We start from the raw sequence: 23,240 nt of genomic DNA, 5'->3' as shown, positions 1-23,240 counted from the left end.
TATAATGAATGGAAAGGAAACCGGATTGTACTTTAAATCCGAGAACATTCTCTACTCTCCAAAACAAGTCACCTGCAGGCGCAGGCAATGGAATCCGTGAGGCCAGCTGTACGGCGGGCCGCCCCGGACCCAGGCTTGGCTCCTCACTTTCCGCTGTTTTTAGTGCGGTCCTACAAGTGCCCTGGTGCAGCCCGAGATCAGTAATAAATGCAGCTGAAATACACCGGCTCCCACGTTCTCGCGGGGGTACCTGCCAGGCCGGCGTCCACGCTCCTCCCCGGCTCCCGGCCGACCGCGTTCTCGGCGGAGGCATCAACCACGCGGGCACGCAAAGCCACGAGGGCCGAATCTCAGCGACTTCTTCCCGCTGTGCCTCCCGCGCGCTCCGGGGCGGGCGCCGACAGCCCCCGGGTGCAGCTGCGGATGCTCGGGGAAGCGTGGCCCGGGCAGGTGGCTCCGCTGCTCTCTCGGAGCGCCGCCAGCGAGAGGGGCGACCCGAGAACAAAGGCGGGAGAGGAGCGGCGACCGCGAGCGCGTAGAGGCGGAGGCCGCGCAGTCTCCGCGCGACTGCTCCGGGCAGGGCGACCCCCGGCAGAGAGGGGGCGGGGCGGGGACCCCCGGGAGGGGCGGGGAGGGGCGCGGCGGGGGCGCGGAGAGAGGGAGAGAACGAGGGTGACGCGCGGAGGGGCCGGGCCGGGGGCCGCGGGGAGGGGGCGGCTGCGAGCGCGCCAAGTGGCGACGAGCCGGGCCGGGGCGGGCCGGAGGGCGGGCGGGAGGTGGGGCGCGCCGCGGGCTGGGGGGAGCCGCGGCCGAGTACAACGCCGGGCCGTGGGGAGCCAGGCGGCGGCGGGGCTGAGGCGGCCGCGGGGCTGAGGGGAGCGGCGGGGCTGAGGCGAGCGGCGGGGCTGAGGCGAGCGAGCGGCGGGGCTGAGGCGAGCGAGCGGCGGGGCTGAGGCGAGCGAGCGGCGGGGCTGAGGCGAGCGAGCGGCGGGGCTGAAGGGAGCCGCGGCGGCGCTGAGGCCAGCGGCGGAGCTGTGGGGTGCAGCGGTGCTGAGGCGGTGGCCGCGGCCGGGCGGGTTGGGCTGACGTGAGAAGCGCCGCCGCCGCTGGGCCTCCTCCATTCCGGCCCGCAGCCCCGCGCCCTCCCAGCCTTTGGCGCCCTCCCGCGCGGGCGGCGCGCTGGCGGCGGCCATGGCGGTGGCGGCGGCGCTGGCGGGCCGCGGGGCGCGCGGCGGCAGGGGCCGGCCCCCGGGCGGGCGGGCGGAGGGGGCGGGGCCGGGGCGGCGGGGGGCCCGCGCGGCGGCGGCGGCGGCGGCGGCGGCAGCGGCGGCGGCGGCGGCCGGGACAAGGCGGAGGCGACGGCGGCGGCGGCGGCGCGGGGCGCTCGGGCTGATGGCGGCGGCGGCCGGGCCCGGGGCTGCGCTGTCCCCGCGGCCGTGCGACAGCGACCCAGCCACCCCTGAAGCGCAGTCCCCGAAGGTGAGGAAGCGGCCGGTGCGACCCGACCCTGACCCCGTCCCGGGCCCGGGTGCCGGGGCGTGGGCCCAGTCCCACCGGCAGCCGCCCAGCGTCTCGGGGGCGTGGGCCCAGGCCGGGCGCCGCGCCTGAGACCGGGGGTGGTCGGCGAGGCGGGGCCCCGAGGGGAGCCCGCGGCCTCTAGCGAGCAACAAGTGCGGGCGGGCGGGGGACGCGGCGCGGCTTCCCCGAAGTTGGCAGCCGGCCCTGCTTGACAAGCTTGTCCCCAAAACGCCTCCTCCTAGGCCAGCCGTGGGACGGAACGCGCCCGGGGCCGAGAGAGTTGGCCTCGGAGGGGCCTGCAGAAGCGCGCGTTCGCTCAGCCTTCATTCCGCGCATAGTTTGCCGAAGTGTTTGAAAGCTTACTGCAAAAACCGAGTGGCGAACGATATGGAAAATCAACACACTCAGTGAACTTACTGTAATAACTAAGTTAATACGCAAGCGTCCGGATGTTTTCAGCGGAAGTCTGTTAAAACTTTTTACTGCTTGAGGAGGTGAAAAGAAATTGGTGCTTGTGGAGAAAATGGAGATGAGCAGTAGTGTCACGCATCAAAACGTTTTGGTTCTAAAGTTAGGCTAGCAGTTTGTGACCGAAAGTTGGAAGGGAGGAATGATGTTTTAAAAGCCTCGAAGCTTGAAATTGGATTGAAATTAGAAGGCGGTGGGAACTGGAATGCTGCAGAGCCAGCCAGCCTTCGTGCGGTGTGCGGTGTGCGCGTTGGCAGGGGAAGCCGTCCTGTAGCAGCCTAGCCGGGCTGCGCCTGCTTGGGAGCTTTTCCCGTTGCGCACGTCCACAGTGCTGTGAGACTCATTTTGAAGGTTCCTCAAACGCTGTCGTCAATGGAAGTAACTAGATTGTAAGACTCTGAATGCACATCCTTGCACTTCCAGCATTTCACGTCTGGCCCGGCACCTGGAGGGCACTGAGCCAGTGCCCGCTGAGTGCATTCTTGACCCCTGAGCCCTAGGAAGGATGTGATGCGTAGAAATTCATCTGATCTGTAGTTGGAAACCACCTGTAACTCTGGAAGGCACATCTCTGATTTAGTATGTTTGGGAGTCTTTGAAAACATGGGCCTCTGTATCAGTATTGCGGTTACACGGAAATTCTTACCTTATTCCGTCATGTATTGGGAACAATATTGCTGTTACTACCTCCCTCAAGAAAAAGGCCCGCTGCCCAGATGCTCACTTTATATAATAATGCCTTTGCCTAGAATTTGTAGTAGTAATTTAAAACACTTGATGAAATTGTAGTCTCAGCTTTTTTGAGCACTTTGCATTTTTAACTTTATTTTTGTATATTTTTGAGTGTCTCAACTTTTTAGCTAAAGGGAAATGTTTTTAAGTTTAAGGATATAAAAATCCTTAAAATGCTCACCAGTAAAATAGAAAAAATACTGGAATGTTTAAAATGAGTTATGTTGAAAGTATTGAATATGCAGTGTTGCAGTTGTGATACTTATGCAAATTTTCAGAGAGTAGATTTAGACTATGCAAAGCTCTTTAATGAAATGCTTATTTTATAAGGACTGAAAAAGAATATATATTTTACTATTTGGAAAAGAACCAGTAAATTCCTAGGAGCTAGAGACATTTGAGACTATTATCATCATAATCATCATTTTAACTAATATTTATCAGATAACTCGCTAGTCCTTGTTCTAAGTACTTTTAATATAGTAGCTCATTTAATCATTGAATTAGCCATGTAATGGGGCACTATTATAGTCTCAAATTTTCGGATAAGGAGATGCTCACAGAGAATAACCTACTCAGCTAGTGAGGGACAGTGCCCAGTGAGAACCCAGGCCGTCCAGCTCTGGCATGCCTGGCCACTATATCATATTGCCTCTTTATATTCTTTTGCAGGATTGCTTTCATTTTAATATGTAGCAAGAGGACTATAGTATTTAGCAAAATTGGATTAGCGTTGAAAGCTATATTACATTAAAAAATTATGATTTTTAGACTTTAAGCCTTGGCTAATAAGTAAATAAATCAGTTTCCTAACATCTGATACTTTTTCTGAATGAAATGGTTGAATTTATAACCTTGATGTTCTTGCCACATAATGGATTACATTAAAAATATATAATCCTCTTCTTTAAAAAAAAAAAATTCCCCTCCCCCTCTCAAGCTTCTTTTTTTGGTGTGTGTGCTGCTATATTATAGATTGATGACCCTTATTAGGGTATATTTTTGCTAAATTTTAGCAGTGTAAGAGGAAGAGTGAGTAGTTAGAATTGTTTTCGGTCTCATATGTCCCCTTTTCACAGGGACATAAATGCCTAAAGTAGTCAATTAAAATAGTCCTATGAACCGGCTTCAAGTTGAATTGAGAACTGTAAATGATCCATACATTTTTTTCCCCCTGAGCTTGGGTAGGAGAGTTTGCTTTAATCCTAGAGTGATGCAGCAGTTTGATATGTTTATGAAGAGCAGAAAGCAAAAGCAGATTTGCATTTACGGGTTCATTGAAAATGTTCTTATTTGGATTGGATTGAAGATCAGTTTTAAATTTTATTCCAGGTCTTGCTCATGCCAAACTGTTGGACCCTTTTAATTATAATATGAAGTTAATACTTGTATGACTAGTTGTCCTTAGACAGTCTTTCACTTATTGAGACTTACTGTTCTTTTATTCTTTCTCTAATTATTATTTTTGAATCTTTTAAATGTATAGGATGATAATGAAGATAATTCAAATGATGGGACCCAGCCATCCAAAAGGAGGCGAATGGGCTCAGGAGATAGTTCTAGGAGTTGTGAAACTTCAAGTCAAGATCTTGGGTACTGTCATTTTACCGGTTATTAATATTTTTTGTGATGTTCCTCTTTGCCTTAACATCCTCTTCCCTTTCCCCCAGCTCTGGCAAAGTCAATTATTAAAAATTGTAGAATATTTTCTTCCTGTTCTATAATGAGCCATCAAAGTTGGTCTTGCTACTGAGTGTAATTAAAAAACAATTTTATGATAGTAAAATACATACATACATAAAATTAATCATTTTAACAATTTTTAAGTGTGAAATTCATTGGCATCAGTTACATTCACAGTGTTGTGCAGCCATTACCACCATCCATTTCCAAAACTTTCACTACCCCAAACTTTATAACCATTAAGCAATAACCTCCCTTTCTCCCTCTATTTAGCGCCTTGCAACCATCATTCTACTTTCTATTTCCGTGAATACGACTACTTAGTTACTTCATATAAGTGGAACCATAAAATATTTGTCCTTTTGTGGCTGGCTTATTTCTCTTAGAACTTTGAATATCTTCAAGGTTCATCTTTGTAGCGTATGTCAGACTTTTTTTCTGTTTTTAAGGCTGAATAATACTCCATTTTATGTATATACTGATTTTGTTTATCCATTCAGATGTTGATGGGCATTTGGGTTTCCACCTTCTGGCCAAGGTGAATAATGCTACAGTGAGCATTGGTGTTCAGAGTTTGTGTTTTTCAGTTTTTTTGGATGTTTATCTAGGAGTGGAGTAGCTGGATTATATGGTAATCCTATGTTTAATTTTTTGAGAAGCTGCCAAACTGTTTTCCATAGGGGCTGCACACCAAATTTACATTCCTACCAGCAATTCACAGTTTCCAGTTTCTTCATATGTCTCACCAATTTGTTATTTTTCATTTTTTAAAATAGTAGTTACCCTAAAAGGTGTGGAGTGATATTTTATTGTGATTTTGATTTGCATTTTCATGATGTCTACTGATATTGAACATCTTTTCATCTGCTTGGCCATTTGTATAGCTTCTTTGGAGACATGTCTATTCAAGTTCTTTGTCCATTTTTTATTTGGGGTTTTTTTTGTTGTAGGAGCTTTTTAAATATATTTTATATATTAATACTTCGTCAAAAATATGATTTACACATATTTTCTCCTGTTCTGTGGGTTGTCTTTTCACTCTCTTGATAGTGTCCCTGTACAAAATTTTTAATTTTGATGAAGCCCCAATTTTTCATCTATTTTTTCTTTTGTTGCTTGTGCTTTTGGTGTCATATGTAAGAATCTACCTTCAAATCCAAGGTTGTGAAAGATTTCTATGTTTTCTTCTAAGAGTTTTCTAGTTAGCTCTTATATTTAGGTTGTTGATCCATTTTGAGTTGTGATATGAGGTAAAGGTCCAATTTTATACTTTTGCATGTGGATACCCAGTTTCCCAGCACCATTTTTGAGAACACTGTTCTTTTTGAAGGTTACTTTTTAAATAGATGGATGCATAACATAGTGTCACTTTCCCATGTCCAATATAGAGGTTGAATTGGCCCATATCCTGAAATCTGTACTCTGTTACTCAGGATGGAGATCGACTGTGATACCCTGGCACCTTCAAACTAGGTCCATTCTTTGCTTCTGGGTTTGTGGAGTATCTGAGAACAAACAGTTACGGTTTATGATATGATGCACTGAGATAATAGGTTTTTAAGAGTTCTGTTTTCTCAGCTATTTATGACTCACTGAACAGTAGACAAGAGACAGAAGTTGATTATTCTTTGGGTGGATGAAATACTGGCTATGCATTTTAAGCCCAAGAGAAAGAAGTCAGAGCTGATACCATCATCACCTTGCTTTGCCTTCATAGGTCCCTTAAACTAAAAATGCCTTCGTTCTTAGCAATTGTGATTCTACGTTCTTCCCAGTGTATAAAAGATGTTATTTTCACGTACCTTTTTGACTTGGTAGACCAGATAATTATTTCTATTCCTTGTACCTGTTTTGTAATTTTCTTTGATACACAGGAAGTCAAGTCATAGGAGGCAAATAATTTAAATACTTAAAATAGTTTTCAAAATATCCTCAATAAAAGTGATTAAAAATTAATGAAAGCTACATTTAATGCATAATATATATTTCTGTACTTAGTTTTAGTTACTATCCAGCAGAAAACTTGATAGAGTACAAATGGCCACCTGATGAAACAGGAGAATACTATATGCTTCAAGAACAAGTCAGTGAATATTTGGGTGTGACCTCCTTTAAAAGGAAATATCCAGGTACTAGTTTATATAATAGATTAATTTATAATTGATAGTAATTCTTTATGATACACTGTCAACTTCTGAATTTTTCTCTAGATTATATTTTATATTCTTGTGCTTGCTGTTTTTCTTTTTTTTTAAGACTAAGGGTCTCATTCTGTCACCCAGGCTAGAGCGCACTGGTGCGATTATAGCTCACTGCAGCCTTGCACTCCTGGGCTAGCTGTCTCCCTGCCTCAGCCTTCTAAGTATCTGGGACTACAGGTGTGCACCACAACGCGTGGCAGATTTTTTAAATTTTTATTTTTTTAGAGATGTGAAGTCTTGCTATGTTGCCCAGCGTGGTCTCAAACTTGTGGCTTCAAGCTATCCTGCTGCCTCAGCCTCCTAAATTGCTAGGATTACAGGTGTGAGCCACCACGCCTGGCTGTGTTTCATTTACTGCTATCATTCAGCATCACTCTTCATTATTGATATTTTCTATGGCTCATAAACTGATTTAAAAGCAAAATGGGAAAGGTGAATTTCCTGAGGAAAATTTTAGAAAAAATCATTTTATAGTCAAGTTTGGGATTTTTACCATTGTTCCTTGATCTCAGGAATAGAGTTAGCTATATGAGCCATATCTGAATTTGAGAAAGGCTATTCCTCATGAACTAGTTTAGTATAGTTATTTATATGACCTTCTTGCTTTGGATTATTCTATTTCCTATTTTATTCTAACTTTTGTATCTTGCTGAGTTTTATTTCTTGAATTTATAAATTTTTTTGTAGCCCCTTTAATAATATTTGGAATATGTAATATGAATACTTTAAAAAATCAAGGTTTTTAAGCTTTTAAAAGTTTTACAAGTGCATAAGGTTTTGCTGTTTTTAATAGTCTTTTGATCTTTTTTTTGGAGATTTAGAGCGACGAGATTTGTCTCACAAGGAGAAACTCTACCTGAGAGAGCTAAATGTCATTACTGAAACTCAGTGCACTCTAGGTAAGAATAGCTTTTTAACGTGAATTTTTCAAGCTGAACATTTATGAGATAATACTAGATAAGTATCTTATTTCCTAAAATATTTTACAAAATTGGTAAAATAAATTGAACTATTTAAATGCTACATTATTTACTTCATTTTTGATTATTGTTAAAATGCACAGGAGAATGAAGCTTGAACACACATGTGGTTCCTGACTTATGATGGTTCAGCTTCATGATGGTGTGAAAGCAATGCATATTCAGTAGAAACCATACTTCAAGTGTCTATACAACCATGATTCTTTTCACTTTCAGTATAATATGTAACAAGTCACATGACATATTCAACACTTTATATTAAAATTTGTGTTAGCTGATTTTGCCCAGCTGTAGGCTAATGTAAGTTTTCTGAGCATGTTTAAGTTAGGCTAGGGTAAGCAAAGATGTTTGGTAGGCTAGATGTATTAAATGCTTTTACTTTTTAGGATAGTTTCAACTTAGGATGGGTTTATCATATGTAACCCCATTGCAAGTCAAGGATCAACCTCTATTCTATAACAGAGTATAATTGTCTAATTTTTCTTTCTTTTTAACACAGAGTCTCTCTCTGTTGTCCAGGCTGGCATGCAGTGGCGCGATCTTAGCTCACTGCAACCTGCATCTCCCGGGTTCAAGGAATTCTCCCTCAGCCTACCGAGTAGCTGGTACTACAGGCGCATGTCATCACAGCCATCTAATTTTTGTATTTTTATTAGAGACGGGGTTTCACCATATTGGCCAGGCTGGTCTCCAACTTCTGACCTTGTGATCCACCCACCTTGGTCTCCCAAAGTGCTGGGATTACAGGCATGAGCCACCATGCCCAGCCCTTGTCTAATAATTTTTACAGAGTTTTCAGAGTGTTTGTATTTTTTGTACAAAGCTTGTACAATATATTTTTTTAAGTTGCAGGTTCTTTGCTAAGTGCATGGTGTGTGCGTGTAGCCCCAGCTACTTGGGAGGCTGAGGGAGGAGGATCACTGGAACACAGGACTTTGGGGTTGTAGTGTGCTGTGATCATGTCTGTGAATAGCCACTGCACTCCAGCCTGGGCAAGATGGCGAGACCACATCTCTAAAATGCAAAAAGGCAAATTTTCTTCAATTTTTAGTTCTGTATAATTATGTTCGTGCTTTATTTGTAATCTTTTTTTCACAAACATTTTAATGCAACATGGCTACTTTTTATATAAATTCTTGGGAATGCATTTTAGCAATTGGTGAAATCTGATACTGTGAGTTTTGAAAATTGTCTCCATGATGTGTGTGTGTGTGCTGATGTTTTTGGTGAAATTTTAATTGATTGTAATATTTCTTGTGTATGGAATTTGAAGACTGGGAACTATAATACGTTGAATTTTTTTTTTTATTCATCTAGTATTCTGTAGTACTTGTTAGTAGTTAGTGCATTTCATTATTTAACAGTTGTTTCCAACTAAAGGGATATATGTTCAAAGCACATAGAATCTTAAAAATAAACTTGTTTGGTTGAAAAATTGATATATTTGCCTTTTGCAAGATAATCTTTTAATTGCTCGAGTTTATATTGTGAATATTAAGTTTAATTATTTTCAAATGTACTAAGATATTTTGCTTTGGCTATTGGAAAACCATTACAATGTGGAGCGGTTTGAAGAATTAAATTTTGAAGAGTGCTTTTGTTCACTTATCCTTAAAAGAGCTTCTTTATTTTTTTATTTTTTGGTCTAAAATAGGCTTAACAGCATTGCGCAGTGATGAAGTGATTGATTTAATGATAAAAGAATATCCAGCCAAACATGCTGAGTATTCTGTTATTCTACAAGAAAAAGAACGTCAACGGATTACAGACCATTATAAAGAGTATTCCGTAAGTAATTGAGGTGACTGGCATTTTTTATTTGGGTTGGGGAAAATGACATTTTAGAAAGTTATATGTGACTTCCAACTGTATTTTTTTTTTCCAGCAAATGCAACAACAGAATACTCAGAAAGTTGAAGCCAGTAAAGTGCCTGAGTATATTAAGAAAGCTGCCAAAAAAGCAGCAGAATTTAATAGCAACTTAAACCGGGAACGCATGGAAGAAAGAAGAGCTTATTTTGACTTGCAGACACATGTAGGATAACTTAAATTTAGTACCCCCTGAACTTAGTTTATTACTTGTTATTGCAGAGTGCCCATCACCCCCTTTATCGTTATTTTTTGTACCACCTATGTGTGTGTGTGTTTTTGTTTGTTTGTTTGTTTTGTTTTTTTTTTTTGTGGCAGAGTCTGTGTAGCCCAGGATGGAGTGCAGTGGCATGATCTCGGCTCACTGCAACCTCCGCCTCCCGGGTTCAGGCGATGCTTCTGCCTCAGCCTCCCCATTAGCTGGGATTACAGGTGCCTGCCACCACACCCAGCTAATTTTTTGTATTTTTAGTAGAGATGGTGTTTTACCATGTTGGCCATGCTGACACCTGCGTGTTCTTTTTTTCCTCAGAAGTTGAGATGTTATTTTTAATGGTGTGCTTAATAATACTCAATTTACATTTTTTTGTGAGATGTCTTTTGCTTTACGGTTAATAATTCTAAATGAGACTAATAATAGCTACATATCATACTTGCTGTGTGTCCCAAGAGTTTTTAAAAGAGATTTGCATGTTAATTCTCATAGTAACCATGTGAGGTTGGAACTAGGATTACTTCCATTTCATAAAGAAATTGAGCTACAGAGAGGTCGTATAAGCTACCCAGATCACTCTGCTGTTAAGTAGTGAGCAAGAGATCCACTGCCATTCCTCAGGAGAATAGACCTTTAAAACAATAATATATAGAACTGAAAGCACCAACTGTCCTCTTAGGTTATAGCTCCCGATATCTCCTAAAATTTTAGCTTTTCGAGGGGGAAGTGGGCGTGCAGTGGTGAGCATGTGGGGACTCTTCCTAAAGCCTTGATTCTTAGCATGGAATCAGTTTTGTGTTTCTCTTTATGTTAACGTAGGTTATCCAGGTACCTCAAGGGAAGTACAAAGTTTTGCCAACAGAGCGAACAAAGGTCAGTTCTTACCCAGTGGCTCTCATCCCCGGACAGTTCCAGGAATATTATAAGAGGTATTTAGTAGTTTTAGTTACAGTTGGTATCGGCTATTGGTAAGGGGTTTCAGAGCCTTTTGTACTTGCCTCCTAACAATTTTGGGGTCTATAGATATCACCGTAAGATATCGTATAGGATTTGTGTTGCTATTCTTCTGTGGTTCTGTGGTAAACAACACCCTGTAGTCAGAATTTGAATATATGCTGGTGAAGTCTAGATGCCTCTGTCTCTGCCCATTCTGTTTGGGTTTGTTAGAGACAGATGCTGGGGGTTCTGTAGCACCTCACTGCTCAGGGTATGTTCCGTGGTCCAAAGCACTGTTATTGCTCAGAAGCTTGTTGGAAATGCAGAATCTCAGGCCCAACTCTAGACCTATGACTCAGAGTCTGCATTTTAACACATGTCTGTGTGATTCATGTGCAGGTTAGAGTTTGAGAAACACTGACTTTTACTGCAGAGAAGATGAGAGAAGGAGCGGAGAGGGGCAGGCATGGGCAACTGGGTGCCCCAGCCACATTGCTGACCTGGCCTGGCTGCTGCTCCAATATGGACCCTAAATGTTACTTATCTCCTATTCCCAAACTAAATGTAACTGAAAAAAACAGGGCTAACAGATTCTTTTTTTTTTTTTTTGAGACAGTCTTGCTCTGTACCCAGGATGGAGTGGTAGTGTGATTTCGGCTCACTGCAACCTCTGCCTCCTGTGTTCAAGTGATTCTCCTGCCTCAGCCTCCCAAATGGCGGGACTACAGGCACATGCCACCACGCCCAGCTAATTATTTGTATTTTTGGTAGAGGTGGGTTTTACCATGTTGGCCAGGATGCTCTTGATCTCTTGACCTAGTGATCCGCCCACCTTGGCCTCCCAAAGTACTCGGATTAAAGGCGTGAGCCACTGTGCCCAGCCCATTTTGTTTTAAAGTCTCAGCTTTTACTTCAACCTTAAGCCTTACTCTGGAACCGTATGTTTTTCATAATATACTATTTTTTAAAGAATAGAATTTAAAATATAGTATCATAACTCACACCATTTGAAAGTCAAATCTTGGGCAGAAATTTTTTAAATAAAAAAATATTTTTTAAATTCAAATTTAAATCATGAGCAGCAATTTTTTAAAAGTTTTTCTTCAAATTTTTTTTTTTTTTTTTTGGAGATGGAGTCTCACGCTGTCGCCCAGGCTGGAGTGCAGTGGCGCGATCTCGGCTCACTGCAACCTCTGCCTCCTGGTTCAAGTGATTCTCCTGCTTCAGCCTCCCGAGTAGGTGGGATTACAGGTGCCCGCCACCTTGCCCAGCTAATTTTCTGTATATTTAGTAGAGACGGGGTTTCACCATGTTGGCCAGGCTGGTCTCGAACTCCTGACCTCAGGTGATCTGCCCACCTTGGCCTCCCGAAATGCTGGGATTATAGGCGTGAGCCACTGCACCCGGCCTTTAATTTTTAAAAATTTTATTTTGGCATCAGCAAATTATTAAAAGTCATATGCAAGTATATTAACCCCTTTGCTTTTTGGTGTTTTGTCTTAGTTGGAGAAGTCTTCATCTAGGGTCGCTTCCTGAATGAGGGCTACTGAGGGTGAGAATGGAGGTGGCACGAAGCATTGCTGTCTGACCTAGAGGAAGAGATTGCCAATATAGTTTCAGACAAAATAGATGATTAAATTTGCTAGAATACATGCTTCCCAAATTTGTTTACAATAATTTGTTACTAAAAAATTTGCTTTCTATGTTATTATTTTAAGTAATATCATGTACCATGCACTGGTGTGATACGTATGCATTAAATAAGTTAATGCATATATATCAACTGTATGCGGTAGATGCTATTATTAGGTCTGTTTTACAAATGGAGTGACAGCACAGAGAAGTAGCAAAGACCTGGGACAGTGGTCGAGGTGGATGTGAGCTGGCAGCCAGACTTGGGGCTGCTGACATTTTATTTACTTTTTTCTTTTTTTGGGTTGAGGGCAAAGAGGGGAGGCACATTATCTCTTAGTAAGAATCAAATGCATATTTTACATAAGTCTAGTGAAAAGATGTTCAGGCTTTTTATTAATTAACCCTACTTGATGACAAAAATGAAAAATTAGTACTCTAGTTTTCAAAAGTCTTTGGGGTTACTCAAGAAGTTTAAGGCTATCTTCATAGGTCAAAGATGAGTCTGTTTATATTTAATAATAAAGGGAAACCAAAAATAAACTCTCTGAACTTCAGGTACTCACCAGATGAGCTGCGGTATCTGCCATTAAACACAGCCCTGTATGAGCCCCCTCTGGATCCTGAGCTCCCTGCTCTAGACAGTGATGGTGATTCAGATGATGGCGAAGATGGTCGAGGTGACGAGAAACGGAAAAATAAAGGCACTTCGGTGAGAACATTTCTCTCTAGTAGGAAGCATTTCCTTTCTCTTTGAATTTTTGTTACATTGAATTTCTGTCATCACCCTCTCTTTGAAAAAGGATGGTTGCATGTAATTTCCAGAAAGTATTCATCAAAAAAAGTTACTTATAGTATGTTTTGATAAAAACAAGCAGTGAATGGCCTTTGGTAAGCTTTATGCTTAAAATCGCCCCTTTGTAGTTACCATGAGCAATTTAGGCAAGGGTATGGAAAATTAGCTTACAATCATTTATTCAACTTGCTGTCTCTTTAGCTTAAAATATTGAACAAAACAGAATTTGATCTCTTGACACAGAAATGTAGTTTTCTTAGTTGAGGGGAGTGCATTTGCTTAATCTTATGCTTCCTATAGGAAAATATTATGTTTAGTAATACGTTGTACAATTTGTTGGGTTTTCCTGTATGACTTTTTTTTTTTGTAGCAAAATGCACCTGCAAGACAGTGGGCAGTTGGTGTATTCTGTGGACCTGAAGGAGAATAAAATCCCAATGACGGTTTGGGGCTTTGATCCCAGTGATGACATAGGGCTTTGAATTTCTTTAGCATTGTGTTTTAAGTAACTGGCTATTTCAAACTTTTCATTGAAGCCAACGTAAATGTGAGATTGTGCTACCATTGAATGGACATTATTTCCTTGTCACCAACAGCTTCTAAAACATCTTTAATAATACATATTATGCAAAATAAGATACTGTTCAAGTATTAAAGTGGAGACACAACTTTTCTCCTGTCATGTTGCTAAAAGGGGAGCTATGGCATGCAAAGGGTGATGAAGCTGACTTCCTTTCATACTGCTAGGAAAAGTGTAAACTAATCCAACATTATGGGAAAGCATTTTGACAGTCTTACCAATTTAAGTTCCATAGTATTTGACCTAGCAAATCCACTAGTAGAATTTATCCTAAGGATTTAATCAGATGCTGAAAAATTTTAATTAGAAAAAAAGGTCCATTTGAGTGTTGACAGTATTTTTTATGCTGGAAGTTACAAATAAATTTTAATGCCCACAGTGGGTAATATTATATTACATTTATAGGATAGAAATGCAGTTCAAAGAATATTTAATGATTGTGAGAAAATGCACATAATGCTTTTAAAAAATACCAAAATACACATATGCATACACACACAGTGTAATCCAGTTTTGTATTTTAAAAAATGAGGGCACAATGAGGTAGGGGGTAATGTGTGAGTCTCGGTATCTTTATGTATATAAGTGGACACCCAGAAAAAAGATAAAGTAGATACATTCATGTTTCTAGTCAGTGTGTGTTTACCAGGGAGGCTCTAGATAACCTAATTTTTTAATTTATAATTTTTATAATTTATATGAAAGTTCTAATTAGAACATTTTAAATTATAAAATGAAGAATTAAATGATCAGATACTGAGGTCTTAAACCTTGAATATATAAAATATTTCAGATCCTGTTGTAGATAGTTGAGGGATTGGCTCTGCATAGTTTAACATTGTGAAAACACAAATGTGTACTTGAAGGACTTTTTTTTTTTTTTCTAACTGCAGCGCTTCATTTTTCCTGAAGGACCTTCTTAATGACTTTTAGTACTCAGTGAAAATACCCACACTTATTTGTAGCAATATATTTTTGTATGAAACAAATATGTTCCCTTTTGACGGAAAATGATGTTGAAGCTGTGTGCCGTAATAGTAGTTGAAGCGGATAATTGTGTTTTTGTGACTTATGTCAGAAAACAAAGTTGATGAAGGCACTGATATGAATGGAATCAGTTTTATACAATATACTTAGAAGAAGGAGGAATGATTTTTAACATAACTTACTTTAGTCTCCACTGGAAAAAGCTTTCTTACATTTAGAATGATCTTTTTATTTTTAAAATGATAAAGCTTTAAAACTTTCTTTGAATATTTTCCATAGTTTTCAAAATCCAGACTCAAATTTGTCTTAATTCCAAAGAATCTTTGTTTTTGCCTTTTAAACTCCAGGACAGCTCCTCTGGCAATGTATCTGAAGGGGAAAGCCCTCCTGACAGCCAGGAGGACTCTTTCCAGGGAAGACAGAAATCAAAAGACAAAGCTGCCACTCCAAGAAAAGATGGTCCCAAACGTTCTGTACTGTCCAAGTCAGTTCCTGGGTACAAGGTAGAAGAAAAAAGCCCCTGACTCAGCTTCTTTACTGACCAGCCTCTCTCCCTGAAATATTTTAACTTGACTTTCACGATTGTGGAGCTTCTGCCTGCTGTACTTCACTAGCTGTTCTTCTATGGTGTGCCCTTTGTCCGCTGCTTTCTTTTTTGCTTTATTTCCTTGGTGGCTTTTCTGTCACTTTTGGCTATGGTTTAGCTTCTGTTTTCTGTATATGTACAATTTATAAGTCTTTTTTTTTTTCTTTGAAAGAATAACCAGGCAAGTATGGGTTTTTAAAACATTACTTCATAGGCAGAAGTTTATATTTTCTTTCCTTGGAGTAAAGATCATAATTATTTGGCATTTTAAATGCCCCAGCATTTAGTGTAGCTAAAGCTGCTGAGTGAGCTATAAAGTATGAGTGGATATACTGTTAGACTAAGTTGCATTTTTTTTAGTGCCTTTCATTAAGAAAGATCTGGGTTTAATCTAAGGATTATTTGATTCATATGCTAAATTTAGCTAACTCTGGGATAGAAAATAATAAAACCTGTTACTTACATTGTAGTGATTTTTAGCATAACCTTGGTAAAGAGCCTATATGATTCTATGGCAAGAATTAAAACATACTTGTTAACTTGTTGATCTGATTATCCTCAGAGTAAAGGAGTAGGTTGTCAGCAACTATTATTATATTTTGAACTTTTCCTCCCTCTGTCTGCCCCTCCCTTTTCTAATGAAGAAAAGGTGAGGTGAGAGATGAGTAGCCTTATTTGCATATAGGGATTTAAGAATATCATAAAAGGAAGAATTAGCTGTACAGTTTCATATTTGGGATGGTGGTAGTAAAATAGACTACCTTTTGATTCTTTTGGTCTGAGATGTATTAGAACATGCTTTTATTGCACTTATGAAGGTGTATTGAAGGAAAATTTTAGAATAAGCTGATGAGAAAGTTTTGCCAAGTGAAATTGTTAAACACCTTGTATGTCAGAACTGTGATTGTGGTAAATAATTCACAAGAACAGGCTGAAGTAAGTCACCTTTCCCTCAAACTAACTAGAACACGTTCTAACATGTTCATTTACCTTTCTTCAAGTAAAAAAAGCGACATTAAGTTAGTGTATTTCATATTTTATTAGGAAATGCTTTTATGTAATTAACTTAAAAATTCTTTTTTTTTTTTTTTTTTTTGTAGCCTATAGCAAGCAAATTTTAAGCTTAATTCAGCAAGGGTTGGCTTCCAAGGGTGGCTGCAATAGGCTGCAGCTATGTGATTTTTGTACTTGTTTTTACATATATAGCTTATGTAATTTCTTTATATAAATTAATGCTTAATAACTGAAAGCAAGTGAGCTCCAAAGATGAAATTTCAGAAGCAGTATACATGAATGAGTGTGTTCTACTGGTCTGCTAAGAGCTTTAAATGGAAGTGGCCGCTCAAAGCACAGTGTCCTGTTAACTCTTGAGTGCTAAGTAGATCTTTGCAACAGTAAGCTTGATTGATCATGGGTTAAAAAGAGAGAATATTGAAATAGATGTTTTAATACAGGCTGGAAATCAACTATTCAACACTATCATTGATTTAGTATACAAGAAATCATATGGATTAACTGAACTTAATAGTACTCAAGTAGGATATGCAAAATTTATATTTTACATAATCTGTGAACATTTTTAGTACCTAAAAATGTTTCAGGTATTTCAAAGACGGGAACAACCAGTATCTAGTCATCATACATTAATGTGAACATGCTTATTAAAAGTTAACCTCTTTATAAAAAGTATTAATAAACCAAGATGTGCCTAAATATTAGGGTACTTCAAGCTAAAGGTCATAGTTTATATATAAAAAGTATGAGATTCAAGGAAGTAATGTATCTGATGCTTTGCTTAATAAGATTCACTAGTGCTTGCCCTTAATTCATAGAACAGTATTGTTTAGGTTACATTAACCTGAAATTTAAAGCATAATTATTGGGATTCCGGCCTATAAATCTATAATTAAAATCTATACTATATTATTGCTACCATGAAAGTCTTATCTTTGGCTGTTTTTCAAGTAGAAAAGTAAGTGTACTGTGAGCCTTTTATTTGAGATGCTGAGAGCTATTAGGATGAGTATTTCAGTTTTCTTGTCAATAGTGATACTCTGATGATGTTGCAGTTATTTGAAGTAGAACTGATTGTCTAAACCAGACACACATAGGAGTGTGCTCCATTGGCCTTGTGGAGAGTGCTGCACATTAACCCCTCCCTCAACTGTGCAATCCACTGAGACTGGCTTCTCTAAGCCACAGTTGTTATCTGCTGTGTAAAGTCCTGGATGCCAGCACTGTGGCTTCTTAGAGAGGGCAGATGCTTTGTATATCGAGCCGCAGCATTCATCGTAGAAAATGCTACAAAGCTGTCTCTCTTCCCCTTCTCTCATGTTTCCCTCTTTTCATCAAGATGAAGACTGTTGGGTAAGAAAAACTAAGTGATTTAACAAATCATTATGATTTAAACTTAGAAATAAACCTAGAATTTTTTGGTGTCCCTTTTATCATAGGTGTTTAATGTATATTTTAATGATTGTAGAACTTGAATTGCTCTAGAATGTGAATGACTACCCTTGTGTTTTATTCCTTTTGGCGTTTGTTTTGTAAAGAATCTCCTATGAGGAGTTCTGTTTTTAGAATTTAATATTGTTTGGTTACTTCCCTGACTTATTAGAGTATTTACTATGCCAGTATCTAACTTAAACTATTAGTATTAAATAATTATATCTTTTACATTTAGTACAGGTACCATAACCAAAAGAGATTTCTTAGTTTTGATGGATTAAGAGAGAGCATTCTGCTGTATATTATGGCAGGTACAGATATGATCATAACTGAACCAGAATTTGGATTATAGAAGTGCACTTCCTAGCTGTTTTTTATTTAGGTATAGGAACACACAATGAGAACCTTATGTTTAGAATGTAGCAGTAACAACAGAGGGTAACTACACTGCAAGACTTAAATGGTTTGAGCATGTGACACTATCCTTTTGTTGGGGGGAGCAGGGTATAAAAATATACATACAGGAGATTAGTTTAATAGTAAAGTTTTATATGTATGTTTAACTTCCATGATATTTATTATTTTGTAGAGACATTTGTGATTGTTTAGAGTTCTTGTTTTTATTCTATTTATGTATAAGGTTGACTTTTTTTAAATAAATAAGCCAAAAATTCTTTTTGAATGCCTCTGTCATCTTTTGCAAAGAAAGATAATTTAAAAAGTACAAAACTTAAAATAAGAACAAATTGTTTAGGTCTAACAGGTTATGAAGGTGGCAGTGAGACATTTCAAAGCTGGAATATATACAACGTTTGAGTTTTGTTTAGGTTCCTCTTTGGTTCAGTAAATTAGGAAAGGGATGCATTTGGCAGGGTGGGAATAAAGCAGAAATGAAACAATTCTACTTAAAATAATTATTTTCCCAGTTCATCTACGTGTGTGTGTGTGTGTGTGTGTGTGTGTGTGTGTGTGTATGTATGTATGTATGTATGTATGTATGTCCCCTTACCCCATTTCATTCTTGGCCCATGCTTGCTTTTCCTTTTTTACCACTGTTATTTACTTATTTCTATAGCATGAGTGAACGTCATTTTGTAACAGTCAAGACCGTGACGTTCGGATGCCCTCCCTCCCCTGGTAATTTTAAGTGCAGTGAACCCTTTTTCCTTTGTCATTTCCATGTGTAACCAAATATGTCTAAAATTCAGACACCTTCACTGGACCATGCATGTTTTTAATCTGAAAGATGAGTAGTACTCAGAGTGTTCGTGTATTTTTTAAGTGACTGCAATTTTTTTTTGCTTGTCTGAAAACTTATTTTTCCCTTTTATAATTTTACATTTTATAGTGAATCTTTCTAAGTAGAGATTCTTTTATTAGACATGCAAAGAGAATAATCACACAACTAAGTTTTCCACAAACGTTTATGTACACGCCAATGTATGCATGAGACATCTTTCAATTAAAAATGTTTAAACTGATTTTTTTTTAAATACCACTATACCAATGAGGATAAGCTGATTTTTTAACTTAGATTTTATAGCTCTAGTTTTACAGTTTTGGAAAATAGCAGTTTTTAAACAAAATTAATATATGAGCTATTTAAAATGGTCTTTTTAGAGTAAGTCTTACACATAATGGTCATTTGCTACTTGGATTTTCTTGTCCAATTAATAGTGACATTTGACATTGTATTTAGTCTTTCCTTCCATTCATTAAACAAATCTTACTGTGCATGTAGGGAGTATAGAATGCTACATTTAATCTTATGAGATCATGCTGTTTACAAAATTTTATGATGAAATTAATGCTTTCTTCAGTAGGCAGTCTTACATTGTAGGCAGACTCCTGTCAAGTTTTGTCTTTCAAAATGGTCCTCATTAGCAAGTTACCAAAAGTAAAAATAGGGCAATAAAGTAACAGAATTCCTTTTAAACCCATAGTAAGCTCTTCTGGCATGAATTCATAGCCCTCTTCTACCCTTCCAGCCAAAGGTCATTCCAAATGCTATATGTGGAATTTGTCTGAAGGGTAAGGAGTCCAACAAGAAAGGAAAGGCTGAATCACTTATACACTGCTCCCAATGTGAGAATAGTGGTAAGTATTGAAATGTCTTTTTAAAATTTTAACCACCGTATTTATTGGTTCAAAAACTAGAATTTATAGTTTCAGGCAGATTTCAACCAAAGAGTCACCAAATTAAATACACAGGGTAGCTTGTGAGGCATAGACACAGCCCATGTGTTTTCCTCTACATTGTATATTCATTTCTCTTTGGCGATTTGACATTATAGCCATTCTCTGGAAGTCCTAAAGCAAACTAGTATTTTATGTGCCATATTAAGTTAAAATTTCTTATGTGAGATACCACTAATACTGGTTTTGATTTAGGCCATCCTTCTTGCCTGGATATGACAATGGAGCTTGTTTCTATGATTAAGACCTACCCATGGCAGTGTATGGAATGTAAAACATGCATTATATGTGGACAACCCCACCATGAAGAAGAAATGATGTTCTGTGATATGTGTGACAGAGGTTATCATACTTTTTGTGTGGGCCTTGGTGCTATTCCATCAGGTAAAGATTAAAAAAAGAGCAAACATTATCTTTGGGTGATGAGACTCTCCCAGCACTCCAAAAGGCTGCATAAACGCTATCATGACATGAAGAGCTTGTGGACTCTTATGTGCAAATATGACCAAAGCTGTGTGATTATACAGGTCATGTCCACCAGCTTTTCATCCCTAGACAATTCCAACTAAAGGATAAGTGAAAGGCCAGAATGCCCCTGCTAAGTTTTGGAAGTATAGTTCTATAGAATGAGCTGGTGTTTTTCTACTGAAATACTCAAGTAACAAAGCCTTTATTTTTATATGTTATCTATTTAGAAACAACAAAATGACTGCTACGTCTTTATACATTTCTATAGAAATCTATTATAGATTTCTGTAAATTGAGGCAGCATGACAATTCCAGATAACTTTAGAACAGAGTTGAATAAATCACAGTAATTGGACTAAAACATTACACAGATAATTGTGTAATTTTAGAACTTACTTGCATAGTTAACACTGTATAATACTCTTATAAAATATATGCCTACAACGAAGTTTCCTGGGAATCATTAAGCAAGCAACATAATTATTTTTCTGTAGTAATTCAGATCAAGTATGTAGTACAAGTTATCATTGTGCTGTTAAAGTTTTAAAGTGCTGTCAGCAGAGTACACCAGGACTTGAAAGAATGCTGTTAAGACACACAGCTGCCAGTGAGCAGGAGAAAAAGTCTTAAAAAAGCCAAATTCCGGAATGGGTTTTGACCTTTTGAAGTATGTATTGAACTTTTGAAGTATGATAGTGTTTGAATTTCAGGAAAGATTGTACTTTCTTAAAGGTCCATATCACCGTATGGCATTGCATCTCTCCCATCCCCCTTGACTTGCAATGAATTTTGCATGGCATTGATTACATTGATTAAGTTTACATTTTTTCCTTAAATTAAGGAACTCATAGTGCCCTTCTCACCACAAAATCCACAGAGGAATATCATTAGTGATAGCTAAGGAAGAAGAGTTTAGATGGGCTTAAAATTCAGTCCTGTAAAGATAATTTTTCATTCTATATTAACAATTTTTTTCCTAGGTCGCTGGATTTGTGACTGTTGTCAGCGGGCCCCCCCAACACCCAGGAAAGTGGGCAGAAGGGGGAAAAACAGCAAAGAGGGATAAAATAGTTTTTGACTCTAATACTGTATATGCATTTAAGTGGAATATTTGGTGCCATTTACAACATTTTCATTTTCATGCCAATAAAAGATTTTTTTTGCAAATTATGAGCTTAAAATCTGCAGTTATTTCTGTTAAAAGCTACGCTTACTCTCGAAACTAACTCCAGGTAGAGAATTCATCTTCCAAAGTATTTTATAGTAACCTTGGCTCACTCCAAAAATTCAGTGGAAATGTTTAGTAACTTAAGATACTTAACTGTTTCTCCATAGCCCCAAAAGTTAATTTTCATGAAACTTCCTAATCTACATTGTTTCCGGCCTACCATAGGTAGCACTGACAAAGTTATTTAATAACTGAAGAATTTTCATAGGTATGACAAATGGCCCACTAAGATTTGGTGCAGCTGGATTTAGAGTTGTCATTATTGGACTGGTACAGTAACAAACTTTGTAAATACCTGCCTGCCAGGAAATCCTTTTTGTATAGAAAAGTACCATCACCTACTTGGGGTACAGGCATGAGGCTTTAGTCCAGGCTCAGGGAAGTGTACGTAAATCATTTCCAACTTGATTTTAGTAACTCTTGAAAACTTACACCAACTTCGGTTAGAATCTCCAGAGTAAAATTACAAAGTTATCAACCTTTTGATTTGTGTCACAGCATGAAAGGTTGCTCTATTTTATATAAACCTGTTACTGCAATCATTTTTAGTCAACCTGCCTAATGAAAATGGAGTCTAAACACTTTGTGCACAGTCCTTTTATAGGAATTTTGATCTTTAAAATACTGTGCTTGCTGCTTTTCCTATTTTTGGGGTAACTGAGGTAACAAAACTGCGTATGGCTTTATTTTTCCATCCCTTGACTAAAAAAAGGTACCTAGAACTTCAACCAAGTACAAGTAGCAAGGTTCACAGCAAACTGCAATCAGCTTCACAGATGGAGAGTTTTATATCCCAGAGTGTGGTCAACGACTCAAAAGAGAATTTCAAGTACCAGTTTCAAAATGCTAATTAATATCGTCCAGAGAACAGATTCCTCCTCTTGCGAGGCGTCTTCCGGGGCACGAGCGTGCTTCTGGCCGGCATCTGCGCCGTCGGCGGGGTAGGCGGCCTCGCCGAACGGGTGCTGCTCGACCGTGCCGTCGTAGTACACCTTCATCTCGAACTCGCTCTCCAGGTGGGAGGGGTGTCCATAGACGCCGATGCCCACTGGGCGCCGGAAGTGCGCGGGGATGGACACGGCGTCCGGGCCGCAAGTGGCCGATTGCAGCTCGTAGTCGTCGAAGCTGGGGTGCAGGCTGCTGGCGGAGACGTACAGGTCCGCATCACCCTTGAGGCTGCGCATCCTGAGGACTATCTTGCCCTCGTGGCTCAGCCGCAGGTAGCTGTAGTTCCCGGCGCCTATCTGGCCCTGGACGACGTGCAGGAGCACCCACTCCTCGGGGACCTCCTCCTCGTCCGCGCAGCTTCCCGGAGACAGGACCTGCGAGGCTAGGAGCAGCAGCAGGGCCGTCGCCCAGGGCGCGGCCCTCCCGCGGGGAGCGGCCATGGCTGGCGGCTCAGCTCCGGGGCCTGCAAGTGGGTCAGTGCTGCTGGGGACACCGGAGGCGCTCAGCACCGGAGCCTGTCCCCGCCGTCCGCACGCGGGGCCACGGCGCGTCCAGGCGCGCCTGGTCTGTCGCTGGGACTGTCTCTTCCCACCCGCGTGAGGCCCCGGGGAGGAGGGGGTGGGTTAACCCCTCCCCCGTAGCGCGGCGCCCACTAAGGGCAGGGGCAGGGGCAGGGCCGTTGTGGCACCCTCGGACTCACCACCACTCCCCGCAAGGGGCCGCGCCTTATACATCCGGACCCGAGGCCGGAGCCTCGCCGGAGGAGGCGG

The 23,240-nt window shown here is 40.3% G+C and overlaps 2 protein-coding genes across 3 annotated transcripts; one reads left to right on the top strand and one right to left on the bottom strand.

The window, feature by feature from the left end:
- Positions 1–1,191: 1,191 nt before the first annotated feature.
- Positions 1,192–21,461, top strand: PHF10 (PHD finger protein 10). 2 transcript variants are annotated; one of them, XM_034963279.4, is made up of 12 exons: positions 1,192–1,479; positions 4,205–4,311; positions 6,400–6,530; positions 7,424–7,501; positions 9,237–9,370; positions 9,468–9,617; positions 10,485–10,594; positions 12,792–12,945; positions 14,944–15,099; positions 19,619–19,727; positions 20,022–20,210; positions 21,275–21,461. In XM_034963279.4, the coding sequence occupies exons 1-12, from the start codon at positions 1,192–1,194 to the stop codon at positions 21,358–21,360; spliced, it is 1,692 nt and encodes a 563-aa protein (XP_034819170.4). In that variant the 3' UTR covers positions 21,361–21,461. The 2 variants fall into 2 exon arrangements, with proteins under 2 accessions (XP_034819170.4, XP_034819169.4); XM_034963278.4 differs by having other exon boundaries at positions 7,418–7,501.
- On the bottom strand, positions 20,478–23,204 carry C5H6orf120 (chromosome 5 C6orf120 homolog). Its single transcript, XM_008973592.6, is given in 3 exon segments — positions 20,478–23,027; positions 23,030–23,107; positions 23,109–23,204. Coding segments are annotated over 3 exon segments (867 nt in total). The 3' UTR covers positions 20,478–22,334.
- Positions 23,205–23,240: the final 36 nt, after the last annotated feature.

The sequence above is a fragment of the Pan paniscus genome, chromosome 5, assembly GCF_029289425.2.
Source record: "Pan paniscus chromosome 5, NHGRI_mPanPan1-v2.0_pri, whole genome shotgun sequence".
In the NCBI taxonomy this organism is placed as follows: Eukaryota; Metazoa; Chordata; class Mammalia; order Primates; family Hominidae; genus Pan; species Pan paniscus.
This window is presented reverse-complemented; position numbering and strand designations above follow the sequence as displayed.

Bases quoted from the DNA above. Each gene is read 5' to 3' on its own strand.
- PHF10 (XM_034963278.4), top strand. From the start codon at position 1,192: ATGGCGGTGGCGGCGGCGCTGGCGGGCCGCGGGGCGCGCGGCGGCAGG. The intron at 1,480-4,204 runs GTGAGGAAGCGG...TTAAATGTATAG, and splicing joins CTGAAGCGCAGTCCCCGAAG to GATGATAATGAAGATAATTC. The intron at 20,211-21,274 runs GTAAAGATTAAA...TTTTTTTCCTAG, and splicing joins CCTTGGTGCTATTCCATCAG to GTCGCTGGATTTGTGACTGT.